General features: G+C 40.6%; 1 protein-coding gene across 2 annotated transcripts; it reads left to right on the top strand.

Annotated features, from left to right (window-relative positions):
- Nucleotides 1-279: 279 nt before the first annotated feature.
- Nucleotides 280-12,125, top strand: LOC108784482 (myosin-4-like). Of its 2 annotated transcripts, none has more exons than XM_018553316.1 (38): nucleotides 280-480; nucleotides 567-710; nucleotides 979-1,135; nucleotides 1,230-1,372; nucleotides 2,704-2,796; nucleotides 2,888-2,951; nucleotides 3,039-3,137; nucleotides 3,251-3,354; nucleotides 3,460-3,598; nucleotides 3,686-3,804; nucleotides 3,896-4,045; nucleotides 4,135-4,305; nucleotides 4,396-4,702; nucleotides 4,793-4,863; nucleotides 4,959-5,046; nucleotides 5,152-5,269; nucleotides 5,484-5,607; nucleotides 5,691-5,827; nucleotides 5,919-6,174; nucleotides 6,249-6,491; nucleotides 6,575-6,751; nucleotides 6,838-6,983; nucleotides 7,085-7,175; nucleotides 7,375-7,764; nucleotides 7,846-7,972; nucleotides 8,492-8,610; nucleotides 8,700-8,896; nucleotides 8,990-9,173; nucleotides 9,254-9,419; nucleotides 9,631-9,755; nucleotides 9,865-10,173; nucleotides 10,254-10,457; nucleotides 10,542-10,667; nucleotides 10,751-10,921; nucleotides 11,005-11,109; nucleotides 11,301-11,396; nucleotides 11,531-11,665; nucleotides 11,999-12,125. In XM_018553316.1, the coding sequence occupies exons 1-38, from the start codon at nucleotides 280-282 to the stop codon at nucleotides 12,014-12,016; spliced, it is 5,814 nt and encodes a 1,937-aa protein (XP_018408818.1). In that variant the 3' UTR covers nucleotides 12,017-12,125. The 2 variants fall into 2 exon arrangements, with proteins under 2 accessions (XP_018408818.1, XP_018408819.1); XM_018553317.1 differs by having other exon boundaries at nucleotides 1,230-1,366.
- Nucleotides 12,126-20,431: the final 8,306 nt, after the last annotated feature.

The raw sequence follows: 20,431 nt of genomic DNA on the forward strand, positions 1-20,431 counted from the left end.
GAAGGCGTGCAACCGTTTCTAGAATAATGTAGCTGTTAATAACGGGAGAACAGTCCGGGTGCACTTTCAGTTTAAATCTTCAAGCTGGCAGAGGCCCATAAAAGAGTAAAAGAGGCTCATGTAGACCAAAAACATAAGTCTGACATGCGTAATATCACTACATATATAAATTAAACGTGAGGGTGTTACCGTGTGTGAGATTACATATGTGTGATGTGTGTTCTGGTAATGTAGAACATATAATTACTCCAAATATTACTCTTATAGAAAGCAGAAACCATGGGTGACGGAGAAATGGCGGTTTTTGGGGAGGCTGCCCAATACCTTCGTAAATCTGACAAGGAAAGACTGGAGGCCCAGAACAAACCTTTTGATGCCAAGAACACCTGCTATGTAGATGATCAAAAGGAACTCTACGTAAAAGGTTTAGTCACTGCTCGTGAAGGTGGAAAAATCACAGTCAAGACTGACGATGGGAGGGTAATGATCACAGTTTAATTTGTTTATTAGCCTCAAGTTCGAAGGTTATTAATACACACACTAAATTATATTTATTGATATTCCAGACTTTGACAGTCAAAGAAAGCCAAGTTTACCCCCAGAATCCTCCCAAGTACGATAAAATTGAAGACATGGCAATGATGACTCACCTGAATGAGGCCTCTGTGTTGTATAACCTCAAAGAACGTTACGCAGCCTGGATGATCTACGTAAGTTCTACTATATAACTGTGTAACTATCTACCTAATAGTTTATTAGTGTAGACCTCGAAAATGTTTCAGATGACATTTAAAAGCTAAAGGCATCTGCTTTATTTGACAGTTATAGCAGTATATTGTTGTAATTTGAATTTACAGAGCTGCGAAGACCATATGTTTGAGGTCTAGAAATTGATGTAGGGAAGCTATCAAAACATTTCTCATAGCACACTGTTTTCTGTGAGAACTTTGTTAATTTATACTTCATAATATACTACAGACATACTCTGGCCTTTTCTGTGTCACTGTCAACCCCTACAAGTGGCTGCCAGTGTACAATCCTGAAGTTGTTGGCGGTTACAGAGGCAAGAAGCGTATGGAAGCCCCACCACACATCTTCTCCATCTCTGATAACGCTTATCAGTTTATGAATACAGGTACTGAACTGTCCTCTTCTGATTGTTTGTTTGATATTTTCAGAAGCCCCATATATGGTTTTAATCCGTTTTAACACACATTTGCATTTGACAGATCGTGAAAATCAGTCTGTCCTGATTACTGGAGAATCTGGTGCCGGAAAGACTGTCAACACCAAGCGTGTCATCCAGTACTTTGCAACAATTGCAGCTATTGGTGAAGCTGGTAAAAAGAAGGAGACCTCCAACAAGGTGCGTGCTCAACTTTCAAGCAAGTTATGTGTTTAACTTTAAAAAAAAATGTAAGCAACCAAAAAAATAAGTTCTTAAAAAAGGACTTGGTTATCTAAGCAGATGCACTAAATGCCAAGCAGCAGTATAAAAGATGAGATAAAAGCACATGATGAAAAGTATAATATTGTCCCAAATAAATCACTAAGGCCACATCTTGAGTATGGAATACAGTTTTGGGCAACATACCACTATAAAGGACATAAAAGATTTAGAGAGGATACAAAGGCGGTCTAAACTAAATTAGTGAAAAGGATGGCAGGTCTCCCTTTTTTACGAAAAGGTTAAAAAGCTGAACTTGTCTCATTTGTAAAAAAGACAAGTTAGAGATAATTTATAAATAATATGTACATCCAAATAATATTTTACCATTAGTACAAGAAGGTCAATGTGGTTAAACTGTGGAATGCTGTACCATGGTATATAGTAGTAGCATATTATATCCTCTTGTGGGAATACAAACTAAAGTAATAGAAAACATAATTAAATTCCTAGGTGCTTCCTTTGCATGGTTGGGGACTGTATTATATAAACAAGTGTTAACAGCGTTATGTAATTAAGGGGAGTGGCAATTCTGAGCCTTTGACCCAGGTGACAGAATGTCTAGCTTCCCCACTTGGGTGATGTGCTGGAGTGCTGATGACTTTGATTACTACATGAAGATTTATGAGAGTCATATATAGCGACAAATATAACTACGCTCTGATCATAGTTCTGTCCTTCACAGTTAATGTGTTCTTGCAGTGTTCAAGAAATATGATACAGGCTCAGCATTACAGTATTGGTTTCTGACTGTGAAACAGCTAATGTAATTAGGATGTTATTTACTACATAAAAAGCTGCTAGCTCAGACCACTTTAAACAGCCTTGTACTTATATAATCAAAGCTAAACTACAATTTCAAGCTAAGGTGCTCCATAGTAGAACATCTAGTAGCCATTGAAAACACTTGGCTTTTTTTTATCTGATTATATACCTCTTTGCCTTACAATAAGTTCTAGCAGCACCACATGTAGGTATGAACCTCAATGTGAACTTATCTAGGCATTGGGCTTACACTAAAGAAACAACAGTTTATCAAATAAGAATACAAACATGTTAATACAGTACTTCTGTTATATTATTGATTTACAAAGTTAGAAATCTGTGAAGGTAGAAATAGTCAGCCATCCAATGAAATCATCTACATATATTTATTGGTGCTTTTGACAAAAACACTGATCCTAGCTGAGCAAGGTATATCCTTAAATATGCATTCATTGTGAAGATGCTGAATCTTTATACATCTTTATCTTTAGGGTACTCTAGAAGATCAAATCATCCAGGCTAACCCTCTGCTAGAAGCCTTCGGTAATGCCAAGACTTTGAGAAATGACAACTCCTCCCGTTTTGTGAGTATAATTTGAAATAAAGCTCACATTTGGATTCACTGTCACTGCATTATCTATAACTTTGCTTTCTTATACACACTGTCATGTTTAGGGTAAATTTATTAGAATCCATTTCGGTACCACTGGAAAGCTGGCTTCAGCTGATATTGAAACATGTAAGACATTTTAAATCTCAGTTTTGTTCTTGCCATTGTGACAATATGCCTTTCCTGTGACATTTACCATTCTATGAACACTTACAGATCTGCTGGAAAAATCCAGAGTAACATTCCAGCTGTCAGCTGAAAGAAGCTACCACATCTTCTACCAGATTTTGACAAACAAGAAACCAGAGGTTGTTGGTACGTTCACATTTCTTTACAGATGATAAACACAGAAATGACACCTGCAAACCAAAAGCATGCGTAATTAAAACGTAGCATTAATCATTTTTCTATAATGTGTTTGTGTTCAGAGATGCTTCTTGTGACCACCAACCCATATGACTACCACTCAATCAGCCAGGGTGAAATTGTTGTGAAGAGTATTGATGATGAAGAGGAGTTGCTCGCCACTGATGTAAGTAGTTAAAATCTTGGAAAAAGAAACTTTTTCAAAAATGTTCACAGAAGATTTTCTGAATGTGTTAAAGGCACTAAATAATCAGAGCTGTTTTTCCAACAGACTGCCATTGACATCCTGGGATTCACCCCAGAAGAAAAGGTTGGCATCTACAAGTTGACCGGTGCAGTCATGCATCACGGCAACATGAAGTTCAAGCAGAAACAGAGGGAGGAGCAGGCTGAGCCAGATGGCAATGAGGGTTTGTCTTTTATTTTACAGTTTATTTTATGATTTTTTTTTGATCCATGCTACTATGATTTTTTCACACTATACGTCTTATATCCAGTTGCTGACAAGATTGCTTATCTCATGGGTTACAACTCTGCTGATTTACTGAAGTGTTTGTGCTACCCAAGAGTAAAGGTCGGCAATGAGTTTGTCACCAAGGGACAAACTGTACCACAGGTATGATAAAAGGGAAAAAAAAATAACCACATAATAAAAGAAACTATATATTCTATAATATATTAACAAATTATTTTGCTCTCCCCTTTAGGTCAGCAACGCTGTTGGTGCCCTCTGCAAGTCCGTTTTTGAGAAACTCTTCTTGTGGATGGTCACTCGTATTAACCAGCAGCTTGACACCAAGCAAGCAAGACAGTACTTCATCGGTGTGCTGGATATTGCTGGATTTGAGATCTTTGATGTAAGCTCAATTTAAACTACTCAAGGGGTATAATCCTGTCATGGCCGATCTAGTCTATTTCCTAACTTTTTTTTTTTTTTTTACTTCAGTTTAACAGCTTGGAACAGCTCTGCATCAACTTCACTAATGAGAAGCTGCAGCAGTTCTTCAACCACCACATGTTTGTCCTGGAACAGGAAGAATACAAGAAGGAAGGTATTGAATGGGAGTTCATTGACTTTGGTATGGACTTGGCTGCCTGCATTGAGCTTATTGAGAAGGTAAATTCATATATGCCAATTTTATTATGGAGATACTGGCAAATGTATGTGTTGTATGTAATTATGTTAACACTTATCTTTTGTTATTAGCCTTTGGGCATCTTCTCCATCCTTGAAGAGGAGTGCATGTTTCCCAAGGCCACTGACACATCCTTCAAGAACAAGCTATACGAGCAGCATCTTGGCAAGTGCAAGAACTTTGAGAAGCCCAAACCTGGCAAAGGAAAGGCTGAGGCTCACTTCTCTCTTGTGCACTATGCTGGTACTGTGGATTACAACATCAGTGGCTGGCTGGAGAAGAATAAGGATCCATTGAATGAATCTGTTATCCAGCTGTACCAGAAGTCTGCAATGAAACTGCTGGCCAACCTGTACGCCAACTTCAATGCTGCTGATGGTGAGCAGTTTGCCTTTCTTTAAATTTTTTTTTTTTTTACCTTTACATTTAAATTAAGATAATGACTCTTCATTTATGTTTTATTATCAGATGCTGCCGCAAGCAAAGGTGGAAAGAAGAAGAAGGGATCCTCTTTCCAAACTGTGTCTTGTCTGTTCAGAGTTAGTATGACTTTTAATATGCATAAAGGCTTACATGTGCATCTTAGGCATAGTTATAAGAAAGTACATCTTACTATATACTGTGTACGTTACAGGAAAACTTGGGCAAGCTGATGTCCACCTTGAGAAGCACTCACCCTCACTTTGTGCGTTGTCTGATCCCCAACGAGACCAAAACTCCAGGTACAATTTTATTATCCTTTTTGTTCTGCATACACCAAACATTGAGGAACTATAGTTGTTGTGGTCACCTCAGACATTATGATTTCTAAGCTTATTGATTTCCAGGTACCATGGATAACCACCTGATCATTCACCAGCTGAGGTGTAACGGTGTATTGGAAGGTATCAGAATCTGCAGAAAGGGATTCCCCAGCAGAATCATCTATGCTGACTTTAAACAACGGTAAATTTTCATGCACATTGTAAACATACTTGTTTGTTCCATGAAAACTATGGAAACATTATCCATCCTTAATGGCATTATATTTGTGATTTGGGAGGTAAAAGGAAAAGTTTAGTATTTCAAACATTTAATCACCATATATGATGATTTATACGTACACTTTGAGACTGACCATTAATTATTCCTACATTTTTTGTTTTTCTTTCTGCTAAAGGTACAAGGTGCTGAATGCCAGTGCAATCCCAGAGGGTCAGTTTATTGACAGCAAGAAGGCAGCTGAAAAACTCTTGGGCTCCATTGATGTTGACCACACTCAGTATAAATTTGGGCACACCAAGGTATGGGAGCAGCAAGTGCCCAAGGACAGAACATCTAACAGTTTCTATTACTTACATTTAAATAAAATATTTTCTTGTTGAAGGTATTCTTCAAAGCTGGTCTCCTGGGTACCCTGGAAGAGATGAGAGATGAAAAGTTGGCACAACTTATCACTCGTACTCAGGCTCTCTGCAGAGGTTTCTTAATGAGAGTTGAGTTCACGAAGATGATGGAAAGAAGGTAACATTTATTTTGTATTACTAAACGTTACTAGTAAACAGATTGTTTGATAAGAGATATGTTCACCTGATATGTGACACTTCTTACACAGGGAAGCCATCTTTATCATCCAGTACAATGTCAGGTCATTCATGAATGTCAAACACTGGCCATGGATGAAATTGTACTTCAAGATTAAGCCTCTCCTGAAGAGTGCAGAGAATGAGAAAGAGATGGCAAATATGAAAGAGGAGTTTGAAAAGACCAAGGAAGCTCTGATCAAGTCAGAGGCCAAGAAAAAACAGCTAGAGGAGAAACTTGTTGCTCTGCTACAGGAGAAGAATGACCTATTGCTCCAAGTCCAGTCGGTAAGTAGAATTAAACAGCGTATATAAAAAATAAAGAAACTGTAATGTTATTGCCTAACATAAAATTTCAACAGGAATCTGAAACTCTGATTGATGCTGAGGAGAGATGTGAAGGTCTCATCAAGAGCAAGATTCAACTGGAATCAAAGATCAAAGAGATTACTGAGAGGCTTGAAGATGAAGAAGAAAGCAATGCTGAGTTGACAGCCAAGAAGAGGAAATTGGAAGATGAATGCTCAGAGCTGAAAAAAGACATTGATGATTTAGAGCTTACCCTGGCCAAAGTAGAGAAGGAAAAGCATGCCACAGAGAACAAGGTATTGTCAACAGAAGTGAAGTACCAGACTTGTACCACATCACAAAAACTTTCAAGCTGATATATTTTGTCCTTTATTTTTAGGTGAAAAACCTCACTGAAGAATTGGCATCACTCGATGAGAATGTCTCCAAACTCACCAAGGAAAAGAAAGCTCTTCAGGAGGCTCATCAGCAAACTCTTGATGATCTGCAGGCTGAAGAAGACAAAGTCAGTTCTTTAACCAAGGCCAAAACAAAGCTGGAACAGCAAGTTGATGATGTAAGATTCATACAAACACACTATTATTCTTTCTACTAATTTTAAACATCTTTCTATGGCCTAAAACAAATGTATTGTCAATCTAGCTTGAAGGTTCCCTAGAACAAGAAAAGAAACTTCGTCTTGACTTAGAAAGAGTCAAGCGAAAGCTAGAAGGTGACCTGAAACTGTCCCAGGAAACTGTTTTGGACCTTGAAAATGACAAGCAGCAAACTGAGGAAAAAGGGAAAAAGTAGGCACTTCTCATTTTACTTCTATCTGAAAAAAATTTCATCTGAGAAAGCTAGTGCAGTATTTTTATAATAACCTGTATTCATTCTTATGCAATCATAGGAAGGACTTTGAAATCAGCCAGCTTCAAAGTAAGGTTGAAGATGAACAGTCCCTTGGATCTCAGCTACAGAAGAAAATCAAGGAACTTCAGGTACAGTGATGCTTTTGATATTTTTTATATCAATTAAAAAAATAGGGCCATTTTTTTGTTATAGGCATTATTGATTTGATAAGATTTTTTGAAAAATTTACATTACTCGGGTCACCCATAGTCTCTGCACTGACAGAAGGTCAATCTTAATTTACAAGACATTATCTAGTAAATCCAAATAATTTTCTTGGGTTTGTAGGCACGCATTGAAGAACTTGAGGAAGAAATTGAAGCTGAGAGGGCAGCACGTGCCAAGGTTGAAAAACAGAGAGCTGATCTCTCCAGAGAACTGGAAGAAATCAGTGAAAGACTTGAAGAAGCTGGCGGTGCAACATCTGCCCAGATTGAGGTGAACAAGAAGCGTGAAGCTGAATTCCAGAAAGTGAGACGTGACCTTGAAGAAGCTACTCTTCAGCATGAAGCCACTGCTTCTGCTTTGCGCAAGAAGCATGCTGACAGTGTTGCTGAGCTTGGAGAACAGATTGATAACCTGCAGCGCGTTAAGCAGAAGCTGGAGAAAGAGAAGAGTGAGCTAAAGATGGAGGTTGATGACCTGGCCAGCAACCTGGAAAACATATCTAAATCTAAGGTAAGACAATCACTAAGATAAAATTATCTGTGTAATTTTCCTTTAGGAATTAAATTATAACATTACTAATTATTCGTGTAGAGCAACCTGGAGAAAGTCAACCGTGTTGTGGAGGACCAACTCAGTGAAGTTAAGGCCAGGAGTGATGAAAACCAGCGTGTACTTAATGACTTCACTACCCAGAAAGCTCGTTTGCAGACAGAGAACGGTAATTAATATATGCTAACCTAACTAAGTCAACCAAAAGTTTAGCAGCAAAAATAAAACAATGTAAATGAACAAAATATAGGTACCGGTACATTTTATATTTGCAGCTTACTGATAAAATGAATTTTCTAACTATTTAGCCCCATTTGACCTTATACTACATCAACATAAAATAAATAACACTTCAGCTAGTTCTATTTAGTACAGAATATGAGTGTTTAACCCTTAGCCTTTGCAGCCTCAGCTGTCATTTTGCTTTTTGAAGGACCTAGTTAGTCAATTTTAATACTGTTCTTGGACCCAAAATATATGGATCTCAATTTAATGCACAAAACTGGGACAAGTGTAGGAACATTGGAAACATATTCTATATTGCAAAATGATGTGCAGAGCCAAACGCTTTAGTACAGAATACTGTTTCTTTCCAAAACTCTATGTTGTTTTTGAAAAATATCTCTTATTCTGCATTACATCTGCATAATTGAAAAGCTGTGCAACATTAACTTGTATTCACTTTTAGGTGAGCTATCTCGTCAGCTTGAGGAGAAAGAATCTCTGATCTCTCAGCTCTCCAGAGGAAAGCAGGGCTTCACACAGCAAGTTGAGGAACTCAAGAGACAGCTTGAAGAAGAAACAAAGGTGCATTAATGTTGCTTTACAACTCCAGTAATGAAGAAAAAAATACAGTGTGTCCATGATTTCAACAAACACCTATTTATCTATTTCAGGCCAAGAATGCCCTCGCCCATGCCCTGCAATCTTCCCGCCATGATAATGACTTGCTCCGTGAGCAATATGAGGAGGAACAAGAAGCCAAAGCTGAATTCCAGCGTTCTTTGTCCAAAGCTAATGGTGAAGTTGCCCAGTGGAGGACCAAATATGAAACTGATGCCATTCAGCGCACAGAGGAACTGGAAGAGGCCAAGTATGTTAATATTTATGAAATCTAATCAATATGTAAACTCTGTACAATGACAGAATAATAGTTGCCTGTTTTAAATCTTTCCTTGCCTTACAGGAAGAAGCTAGCCCAGCGTTTGCAGGATGCTGAGGAACAGGTGGAGGCTGTGAACTCCAAGTGTGCCTCCTTGGAAAAGACCAAGCAGAGGTTGCAGTCTGAAGTTGAAGATCTCATGGTTGATATTGAGAGATCAAATAGTGCAGCAGCCTCTCTTGACAAAAAGCAGAGGAACTTTGATAAGGTATATTTGTAAGCCCAAGGCTTTGGTAATATAGCTTGCAAATAAGCTATCCAGTACTTATAACCTTTATGATTTAATAGGTCCTTGCAGATTGGAAGCAGAAGTATGAGGAGGCTCAAGCTGAACTAGAGGCTGCACAGAAAGAGGCTCGTGGTCTGAGTACTGAAACCTTCAAGTTGAAGAATTCATATGAAGAGGCTCTAGAGCATGTTGAAACCCTAAAACGTGAAAACAAGAACTTGCAACGTAGGTTATTAAAGTCAAAATGTCTGACTTTATCTTGTATAAAAGTCCATAATTAATTAATTTACTGATTATTATGCTTTCCATTGATCAGCCATGACTTAACAAAATGTAACCATAATTTATGTTTGGCATAAATTCAAAACAGGTAGTTAAAACATAAGCCATTTGTGAGGTCAGCTTTGTAATATTTTCTTGGTTTTTGTCTCTTCAGAGGAAATCTCAGATCTGACTGAACAGATTGGTGAGACTGGAAAATCAATCAATGAACTGGAGAAGGCCAAGAAGCAGATTGAGCAGGAAAAGAGTGACCTTCAGGCTGCTCTGGAGGAAGCTGAGGTATAACTAAAACATCTTAAATACACTTATAATAGGGTTTGGCTTTATTTTAGCATGAATTTTCTAAGTGCATGTATTCCCCAATTTTAATTTAGTCCTTTTATTAAAGGGATCATTGGAACACGAGGAAGCCAAGATCCTACGTGTCCAGCTTGAGCTGAACCAGATCAAATCTGAGGTGGACAGGAAGATTGCAGAGAAAGATGAGGAGAATGAACAGCTGAAGAGAAACAGCCAGAGAGCTATTGACACCATGCAGAGCACACTGGACTCTGAAATCAGGAGCAGAAATGATGCTCTGAGACTGAAGAAGAAGATGGAAGGAGATTTGAATGAGATTGAGATCCAACTCAGTCATTCCAATCGCCAGGCTGCAGAGGCACAGAAACAGCTCAGAAATGTGCAGGGACAGCTAAAGGTATTATATTAACGAAACAGCATTACTGTAGCCGAGTTCTAGTTTGTTTTAAATATACATTTATACCTTTTGTCATCTAGGATGCCCAGCTCCAGTTGGATGATGCTCTGAGGGGACAGGAGGACCTGAAGGAACAGGTCGCTGTGATTGAACGCAGAAACAATCTGCAACAAGCTGAGATTGAAGAAACCAGGGCTGTTCTGGAACAGACAGAGAGATCTCGCAAGATAGCAGAACAGGAACTTCTGGATGCCAGTGAACGTCTGCAGCTCCTGCACTCACAGGTAGGATCTGTTCCTGACCATCAGTGAACTACTTCTTAATTATGTTTACATTACAAAATATACTAAACATTTTTTCTACCCCAGAACACCAGCCTTATCAACAGCAAGAAGAAGCTGGAAGGTGACATTTCCCAAATCCAGAATGAAGTAGAGGAAGCTGTCCAGGAAGCCAGAAATGCTGAAGAGAAAGCCAAGAAGGCCATTACTGATGTATGTAACCTGTTCTGCAAACTAATAGCTCAGACTTTAGATAATCAAATATACTAACCTATTGAGTGTGTCATTTACTTAAGGCTGCACTGATGGCAGAGGAGCTGAAAAAGGAGCAGGACACTAGTGCCCACTTAGAGAGAATGAAGAAGAATCTTGAACAGAGTGTGAAGGACCTGCAGCACCGTCTTGATGAAGCTGAACAGCTCGCACTGAAGGGTGGCAAGAAGCAGCTCCAGAAACTAGAGTCCAGAGTAAGTACATTTGAGAAAGTCTTGTCGGAAAATGTTCTCGAATTTATAAATAAAATAGCTAAGAACTGAAATGTTCCTCACAGGTACGTGAACTGGAGAATGAGTTGGACAATGAACAGAAACGTGGTGTTGATGCAGTGAAAGGTGTACGCAAATACGAGAGGAGAGTGAAGGAACTGTCCTACCAGGTAAATATTAGTTAAAGAAAGTTAGTGTTTCATGGAGTACAACATCTGAATTCAGTGCCTTACTAATATGATTTTTGATTAGTATACCATAGGCATTTCTTAAATTTGATATATAATTGTAAGTGACAACTGGTTTTATTAAACAAAACATGTACCCTATACTTAAAGTACAACATTATTTTCTCATGCAGACTGAGGAAGACAGAAAGAACATCCTGAGACTCCAGGACCTGGTTGATAAACTGCAATTGAAGGTCAAGGCCTATAAGAGACAGGCTGAGGAATCTGTAAGTCGTTTTTTTTTTTAGCAAATGTTGCTGCTTCTCTGGAGAATCTTCTCAATGGGTTATTAGGTTCTTAAGTTGGCTTTCAAATTATAAATGAGACAGCTAAATGAGAAAGTTTCACAATTTTCTCTCAGGAGGAACAAGCCAATGCTCACATGGGCCGCTTCAGGAAGGTCCAACATGAGCTTGAAGAAGCTGAAGAGAGAGCTGACATTGCTGAATCCCAAGTGAACAAGCTCAAGGCTAAGAGCCGTGACATTGGTGGAAAGGTAAAATTGTCAAAATGTTTCTCTTTATATGCAATTTATAGTACTTCTACCCATCAGTCTATCTATCTATCTATCTATCTATCTATCTATCTATCTATCTATCTATCTATCTATCTATCCATCTATCTATCAAGGAATAGTTCATGTAGAGAAGTAGTCATCTCTTATCATAATTCTAAAATATACAAAAAATTTAACTATACAACACATTTTAGCATATTAAGCTTGAAAGTCGTTCTAGCTCCCATGATACAGTAAAATAAGATTAACATTCATAGTTATATGACAACAAACTATAACGTGTTCATGTTTTATTTTTTAATTTGCCAACAGAAAGAAAGCGAAGAATGAACAGCATGAATGACAGCAGACTGAGGAACTCTCAAAATGGGACTTTCTTAATCTGAGACTTACCCTCTCCCCTTATTTATCTCATAAATAAATTTCATACTTGATGCTTGTAAAACCGTGTTGTATCATCTGTATTGTAAACAATCATGTACAAAAAAAAGAAAAATTATATCTACACATAGTACCTTGTATATGATATCTACAGTCACCTGGTATATGTCAAACAATCAACCAAGTTCCTAAGAACTACTGTAACTACAAACGTACCCATTTCTTATGATTATATCATACTATCACAAGCAACAACCTCTGTTCTACAACAACAAATACTTTAAAAACAATGCCCTTTCCTGATCTGAGACTTACCCTCTTCCCTTATTTATCTCATAAATACATTTCATACTTGATGCTTGTAAAACTCTGTTGTGTCATCTGTACTGCAAAGAATCATTCACACAAAAAAAATCTACATATATCGATGGTCACCTGGTGTAGCTCAAACAATCTTTCTAAGTTCCTAAGCACTACTGTAACTAAAACAGACCCATTTATCATGATTATAACATAATATCACAAGCAACAGACTGTGTTCTACAACAAATCATACTTTCAAAAACAATGCCATCAGTCTCATCCTTATTATGAAACTCTTAGTAATTCAATATAGTTGCTAATCATTCATCGATCAGTTGTTTAAATTCTCCCAATAACAACTTCCACAAATAAATTTGATCTTGTAATAGCCATGGGGTTTTCATGTGAAAAAGTGGTTGATCAGATAATACAACTATTGGATACTATTGTAAGAAACATTAATACCAACATCTACAACTTTAAGCTTCCTAACACTAACTAGGAGTCTATTCATTTCCTAGACTAAATGGGTCCATATGCTCCAAGACTTTTGGGAAGGTAGTGTGTAACAACAATTTATTCTTTCAGACAGTTGCCATGCAAAAAGGTGGCTTTTAAATGTATTGACAAGCCAATATATTAGACTGCAGAGAAACTGCAGCCACATTATGGATATAACAATGAGGCTGGAGTCCTAACAAAACCTTACTATTGAAGCAGGATCAAATTAATGTTCCAATCCAGAAAATAAAAAATAATTTTATTTTTAAAAAGGCAGCAAAATAGCGTTATGGAGTAATCCATTATTCATGCATAAAGGAAGAAAATGTGAAAGGAAAAACAAAAAATGCAAACATTTTATCTTATTAACACAAATACAGAATTTGAATTTAATAATTTCCTTACATGAGAAGGAAATGTGTCATATTGTATTAAATGCCCTGCAGTAGGCATTATATAGGGCGCATAAATAGAGAGTTTAAAGTATATAGGCACTGTGATTTACAAGCAGTATTATACTTGTGGGCTGTAGAAAAAAATAATTGACTTTGACTTTGGTCATCCTACTGAAAACCATTAAAACCATCAAAACAAAATGGAAAGAATATGTATCCACTACAAACATGACAAGAGAAGGCTGCACACCAAAACTCACAGACCGGACAAGAGGGGGATTAATCAGAGATGCCGCAAAAACCCCAACACTGAAGGAGCTGCAAAGATCAACAGCAGAGAAGGGAGTATTTGTCTATAGGACCACCTAAAACTGTACACTCCATAGAGTGGGGCTTTAGAGAAGAACATAAAGTTTACTCCAGAATAAAACGGTATGCACATTTTTTGAAATCGCACTGCACTGCAGTACCGCGCGTTCCAGTGCGGGGGATTACACTGCAGACGGGAGGTGCATTTGGAATCCATTTAAATGAAATTCATGGATTTAAAATAATGTGAATTGTTAAACTCTAAGCCAATATAATAAAATAATCAAACTTTTACTTAAAATAACACAACCAAAAAATGTTTAGTCTTTTTAATTTTAGTTTATTTAACTTTTTTTTTTAATAAAAAAATTTTTTTTACTCTATTGCTGGGAGCAATAGCCAGCCTGCTATTGGTTATTTCAAATTGCAATTGTCAATCAGCAGAGGAGGGACCTAAAGAAGAAAGTTCTCCTTCAGGTCCGCTCCTTTGCTGATTGACCGTAGGCAGTGGGCGGGTGCAAAAGCCAGCCTTGTATTGGCTATTGCATTTTAAACATCCAATAGCAGGCTAGGTATGGCTCCCAGCCTCTAGATGCATGGGGGCGGGGCAGAGGGGGCAGGGGACTCTCCTCCCCGCTGGTGCCGGATGCAGTGGTCTGTGTCCCCACTGCGTCTGTCGATACAGATTGGGACAGCAGTGGGATTGAAAGGGACATTGACCGCTGCAGCCAGAACCAGCAGGGAAGAGAACCGAGGAGTAGAGTGACGGCAACTAATCAAAATTCAACTAATTGATGATGACAATCATTGCCAACGATTCTCATTATTGATTATAATCGATTTAATCGATTAGATGTTGCAGCCCTAGTGGGGATGCGTTTCATCAGCAGGGACTGGAAAACTGATCAGGATTGAAGGAAAACTGGATGGCACGAAAAAGAGGGACATTCTTGAAGAAAACCTGTTTCAGTCTGACAGAGATTTAACACTGGGATGGAGGTTCACTTCCAGCAGGACAAAGACCCTAAATATACTGCTAAAGCAACACTTGAGTGGTTTAAAAGGAAACATTTAAATGTCTTGGAATAGCCTAGTCAAAGCCCAGATCTCAATCCCATTGAAAATCTGTGGCATGACTTGAAGAACATCAGAGCAACACATCTACCATGAATGAGCTAGAGCAGTTTTGCCTTGGAGAATGGGCAAAAAATACCATTGGCTAGATGTTCTAAGCTAACAGATACATACCCCAACAGACCTGCAGCTGTAACTGCACCAAATGGTGGCTCTACAATGTATTGACAATGTATTTTGGGGGAGGAATACTCATGATTTCTGATTTTGTCAATTTTTGTTTGTGTCACAATAAAAATTATTTTGCACCTACAAAGTGGTAGGCTTATAGTGTACATCACATGATACAAACCCCCCAAAAATACATTTTAATTCCAGGTTGTAATACAAGAAAACAGAAAAAAACACCAAGGGGGTGAATACATTTGCAAGGCACTGGATAAACAATTTGCATAACAATTTGCCCTGCGAATCCCTGTGAATGCTCATCTTGTGCGAATAGAGGCAAAAATGTATGTTCTTAGTAGGGATGCACGGATGCCATGTTTTTCAAGACCAGGCACGAGTACCAATACTTTTCCTCAAGTACTTGCCGATTCCAATTACCAGTACCTTTTTTTTAGTGGCATGTGATAGTTTTTCTAAAACAATACAGACAAATTATTTTAGGATAGTGGTGGAGCGTCAGAGCCTGGACACTGCTGCAACTGCTGTGACCCTGGTAGTTCTGCCACTGACTCCAAGCTGTAAAAGAATTATAAATCCCAGCAATACATTATATAGCAATGCAGAATACCACCAGCTATAGAGGACTACAAATCGTAGCAATATATTATACAGCAATGCAGAATAATATGAATCTACATACAAGGGCTTTGTGCAGGGTCTCACCAGGGCTGCGTGCGGAGTCTTCCCAGAGCTGCATGCGGGTCTCACCAGGGCTGTATGGGCAGGTACAATGCTCACAAAGGCTGCGTGCAGGGTCTCACCAGGGCTGAGTGCAGGATCTCACCAGGCTGTGCGGGCAGGTGTGGGTGTCATCAGGGCTGTGTGCAGGATCTCACCAGAGCTGGTTGCAGGGTCTCACCAGGGATGCGTGTGGGTCTCACCAGGGCTACGTGCAGGGTCTCACCAGGGCTACGTGCAGGGTCTCACCAGGACTGTGCGGATTGGTGCGGTTCTCACCAGGGCTGTGCGGATGGAGAGAAGGAGAAAGATGTGCGGCCTGACCGGCGCTGTACACAGGCACCGCAAGGTCCCCACTGCTGTGAGGTCCCCAGCAAGCGCAGGACCTTACGACAGCCGCTCGCATTTAAAAAATGTAAACGCTGGTATCGGCAATTAGTATCGGGGCATTTTCACAAGTACGAGTCATTACGGTGTCATTATTACTATTTTGTCCCCTGGTGTCATTATATTATTATTATTATTTTATTTTTTTTAAATAATAATAAACATTTTGACACCAATGGACATGCGAAAGTGTCATAATGCTGTATAAAAATACTATTTTCATTAATATTTTTATACAGCATTATGCAATAGCCCAGCAGTGCCACACCTCACCCTAGCACACCCATCCCCCCCCCCAGATAAAAGCCCAACCCAGCAGCCATGTTGACGCACCGTGGACGGGGGAGGATGAGGCTGCAGCCATTAAGGGAGGAGGTCGGGACAGTGCAGCAGTGTGTGCAAAAGAGATCCTTGAATGAACAGGAGGTGATGTAAATCACAGCCTGTTCATTCATAACTGGGGACACATAGTACTATGTGTCCCCAGTTATTTACAAACACTGGAGTGATCAGACGATCACACCAGTGTTTGTGCTGCACACGGAGGATCAGTAAATATGAATGATACTTACCGATCCTCAGCTCGGCCACGCACACAGCCGCTGTCATCCTGAAACTGACAGGAGGACAGCGGCTCCGCTCTCCTCCCAGCCTGCCGCTCGATAGTATCGGTCGCTATGGTGGTAGTTCCGCCACTGGATACTGGCATTAACTTGATCTTAGTTAGAGATGCAGAGATTCCCCAATGAGGACCTTGACAAACAAGAACCTGCCCTAAGGATCACACCATGATTTTAGTAGTTCATAAGAAAGGGACCTATGGACTTTGAATGATACCGTGTTTCCCCGAAAGTAAGACCTACCCCGAAAATAAGACCTAGCACTATGTTCAGGGATTTCTGTAATATATATAAGATACTGCCTTATTTTCAGGGAAACACGGTAATACGTGTTATGGTACAAAGTGGGGAAATATTTGTTTTTCAGAGTTGGTCTGTGATTCGTGCAGAAATGTTTTTGAACAAAAAGCAATTTTAACGTTTTCTTGTGAAGGTCGTACAGTATTTGTGATTTCTTGGAAGGTTCGTTCAGACCTCATGTGTGCAAAGTTGGTTGAAGCCATTTGATGTCTCACCTACCACTTGTGAGAAGGGGATGTGCGGTGCCCTGGGAGTGAACACATGGGAAGCAGGGAGAGGCGAGTAAGGAGGGGATGATATGTAAAAAGGAAAGGCGTTAAGATAGGGGACAGAATGGAAGGAGGAAGAAAGGGTAGAGGGTATAAGATGGATGGGTGGGAACAAGGTGATAAAGGAAAGGAGTAAGAGGAAAGAGGAAAAAGGAAAAGAAAACATTTAAAGGGAAAGAAATAGAGGAACTGAGGAGGATATCAGCAGAGGCTCTCCTTCTAATTAGACAACTAATTTCCACTAAACTAGTGGACTACTAGTTGTAGGTCTTATGTCCTATGTGGGGTTATGGAAAGCAATGAATCATTAAATGGTACCATTATGGCCAAGAGCAGGTAAAGGAAATAGTTGCAAAACTGTTCCTTATGACAGAGTATCCATTGGTTTAATATGCAAAGTGAACCACTTAGAGCAGTGGTTCTTAACCACTGAAGCATCTGGCTTTCTGCTGTCTGTTGGGAAAACAGGGCACTTACTTGCTCTGCTGTTTATTCACTGTCCTGGCACAGACAACAATAGCTAAGCTCTGTCAGTCATGCAACAAGCGGTTCCTCCTCCCATAATTTACACACACTTAACCCCTTAGCTCGTATTCCACAGTAGGAGAATTCACTTTTAAAAATATAATGGAGTAAGTAGCAGAAATGTACAGCACACTTGTGTACAGAGAGCAACAGTAGGGAAAACTATTTGGGGTTTAATAAATGTTACCTGCTCCCAGGGCCGCCATCCAGTGGCGTAGCGTGGGGAGGGCACTTGCCTCCGGACGCTAGTCTGAAGGGGCGCCGGCAGGGCCGGACTTTCCACAAGCCGCTCTCGTGGCTGCGTCCAAGTGATGCAGCCCTGCTCGTCCAAATGCTCCTTCGCTGCCGTCGGTACCTCTCTCAGCACCGGTCGAAGATCTTGTCTTCAAAGTAGGGAGCAGAGCGGAGAACTTCTGTTTTCTGCTCTGCTCTGTGTAAACAGTGAGAGGGAAGAGCAGCCTTTCCCTCTCAGCTGTCAAAGAAGTTCCAGCACAGTGCTGTGCTAGAACTCTTGTATTGGAGGTGACAGGTTCAATAAAGAGAACCTGTCACCTCCAAATGCTATCACACAGACACAGAGGTGGTGGTGGGAGAGGAGAGATGTGGCACAGTGGCGGAGGAGAGCCTGGGGCTCAGTGGACACATAGTCGGTGGGGGGAGAAGAGGGACGTGGGCACAGTGACAAGTAGAGAGCCGCCCAAGGCTAGCATCGGTGGCAGCAGCGGGAGGATCGCAGGGGAAGAGGTCAGATGAGCCCATCAATGAGGAGCAGGTGTGGGCCATGTGCTATCAATGTGCCCAGGAACTGCCCAAGAGCTCCCTGGCACTATGGACCAGGGTACTGGACCCACCACCAGTCCTCTATAGATGATGGTGTTCTGCATTGCTATACTGTATAATGTATTGCTGAGATTTGTAGTCCTCTGTAGATGATGGTGTTCCGCACAGCTGTATAATGTATTGCTGGGATTTGTAGTCCTATATACAGTAGCAGAACTACCAGAGTCACAGCAGTTGCAGCTGTAGTGGGGCCCTAGCATTGTGCCACTTAGGGGGCCCTGGTAACCGCCAACATTGCAGGTTACTGGACCCCCTTTCCTTCAGTCTGTGGTCCTCCATCCTTCAGACTGCATGGATCGTGTGTATCATGATTGAACTATGGTTTGGTTTGTGAGGGGGGTGGGGCGCTAATGAAAGACTTGCCCCCGGGCACCTCATGACCTTGCTACACCTCTGCCGCAATCAGGGGGGTAAGGCCGATACTCTGGTGAAGGGCCCGGGGATACCCCTTACATGGGTATCAGCTGTACAGGTGACAGGGGAGGAGGTGGAGGCGGACCCAGTAGCGCCGGTCTGGCAGCAGACCGGGCCCCAGCAGCGCCGGTGTTCTGTCGAAAACTCAAACTCCTCGAGATCTCCAACTACGTCACTTCCGGCCTGTCCCCAGCAGCGCCAGTTCGGCAGCAGAGGAGGCCGGTCCCCAGCAGCGCCGGTTTGGCAGCGGAGGAGGCTGGGCCCCAGCAGTGGCAGGTAAGAGGAGCTGGGGGGAGGTGCACGGAAAGAGACCCGACCAGCCCACCTGAGACCCTTCAAAGTCCACCATAGAGAGTCTCAGATGGGCTGTGCAGGATCTATGGTGTGCTCTGCAGGGTCACTCTCAGGTGGGCTGTGTGGGGTCTCAGGTATGTATCGGGTCTCATGTGGGGTCTCAGGTGGGCCCTGAGTCCAGTGCATTACAAAGTCCAGAGTCCAGTGCGTTACTAAGCCCTGAGTCCAGTGCATTACTAAGCCCTGAGTCCAGTGCGTTACTAAGCTCTGAGTCTAGCGCGTTACTAAGGCCTGAGTCCAGAGTCCAATTCATATACTGTTCTGCATTGCTGTATAATGTATTGCTGGGATTTGTAGTCCCCCTACAGCCGGTGCCATTCTGCATTAGAGTGTAAGCTCCTCTGGTGCAGAGACTGATGTGGCTGGCTCAGTGTTCTCTGTACAGTGCTGTGGTATATGCCAGAGCTATATAAATGTTTAATAATAATATGTGACTGTAGCGGGACATTAGTGTAAGCTCCTCTGGTGCAGAGACCGCCGCAGGGGTTTGGGGGGCCAGTTTGTTCATTAGTCAAACTAGAAAAAGATGGTAACCGCATAAATTTATAACCAGCCTTTGTGAAGGCTTACAACAATACAAAACACAAAAAGGCCCCAGCACACCTGCCAGCTGGCCTGCAACAAAACAAATTACCCTGTCTAACAGTATACGTTAAAAGCAGAGGTTTTAGTTGCACAAACCTTTGGCCAAAAATATGTAGAAGCCACACTGCCACCTTCAAGGCACCTCTGTGTGGTCCTAACTCTATGTATCCGAGTCTACAAGTGGGAGCATATTAATGCAGTCGATAAATTAAATGCAGGTGTAACAGGAGGTAGCCTACACCTCCTCACAAGGTGCAGGGACGCACTGGAGGCCCAGCAACCAAAAATGCACGCTGGGACCATCTTTTTCTAGTTTTACTATTTTGGATGTAGGGGCGCGCTGGGGGTCCCAGCGTTCATTTTGGGTAATACCTGATAAATCATACAATAAGATTTCAATTAAAAGTCTTAATGTATGATTTATTAAGTAGTAAAGAACAAATGTGCCAAATGTAACATAACTGCAGCAGTGTTAAAATCAGTCAGTGAGTGCCGTAGATGTATAAAAAAAAAAAATCTAAATATAATATATCTAAAAAAATCTAAAATATATCTATATATATTAATGTATAACTATTTATT

Source organism: Nanorana parkeri, unplaced genomic scaffold, assembly GCF_000935625.1.
Source record: "Nanorana parkeri isolate BGI_ZX_2015 unplaced genomic scaffold, ASM93562v1 scaffold116, whole genome shotgun sequence".
NCBI lineage: Eukaryota > Metazoa > Chordata > Amphibia > Anura > Dicroglossidae > Nanorana > Nanorana parkeri.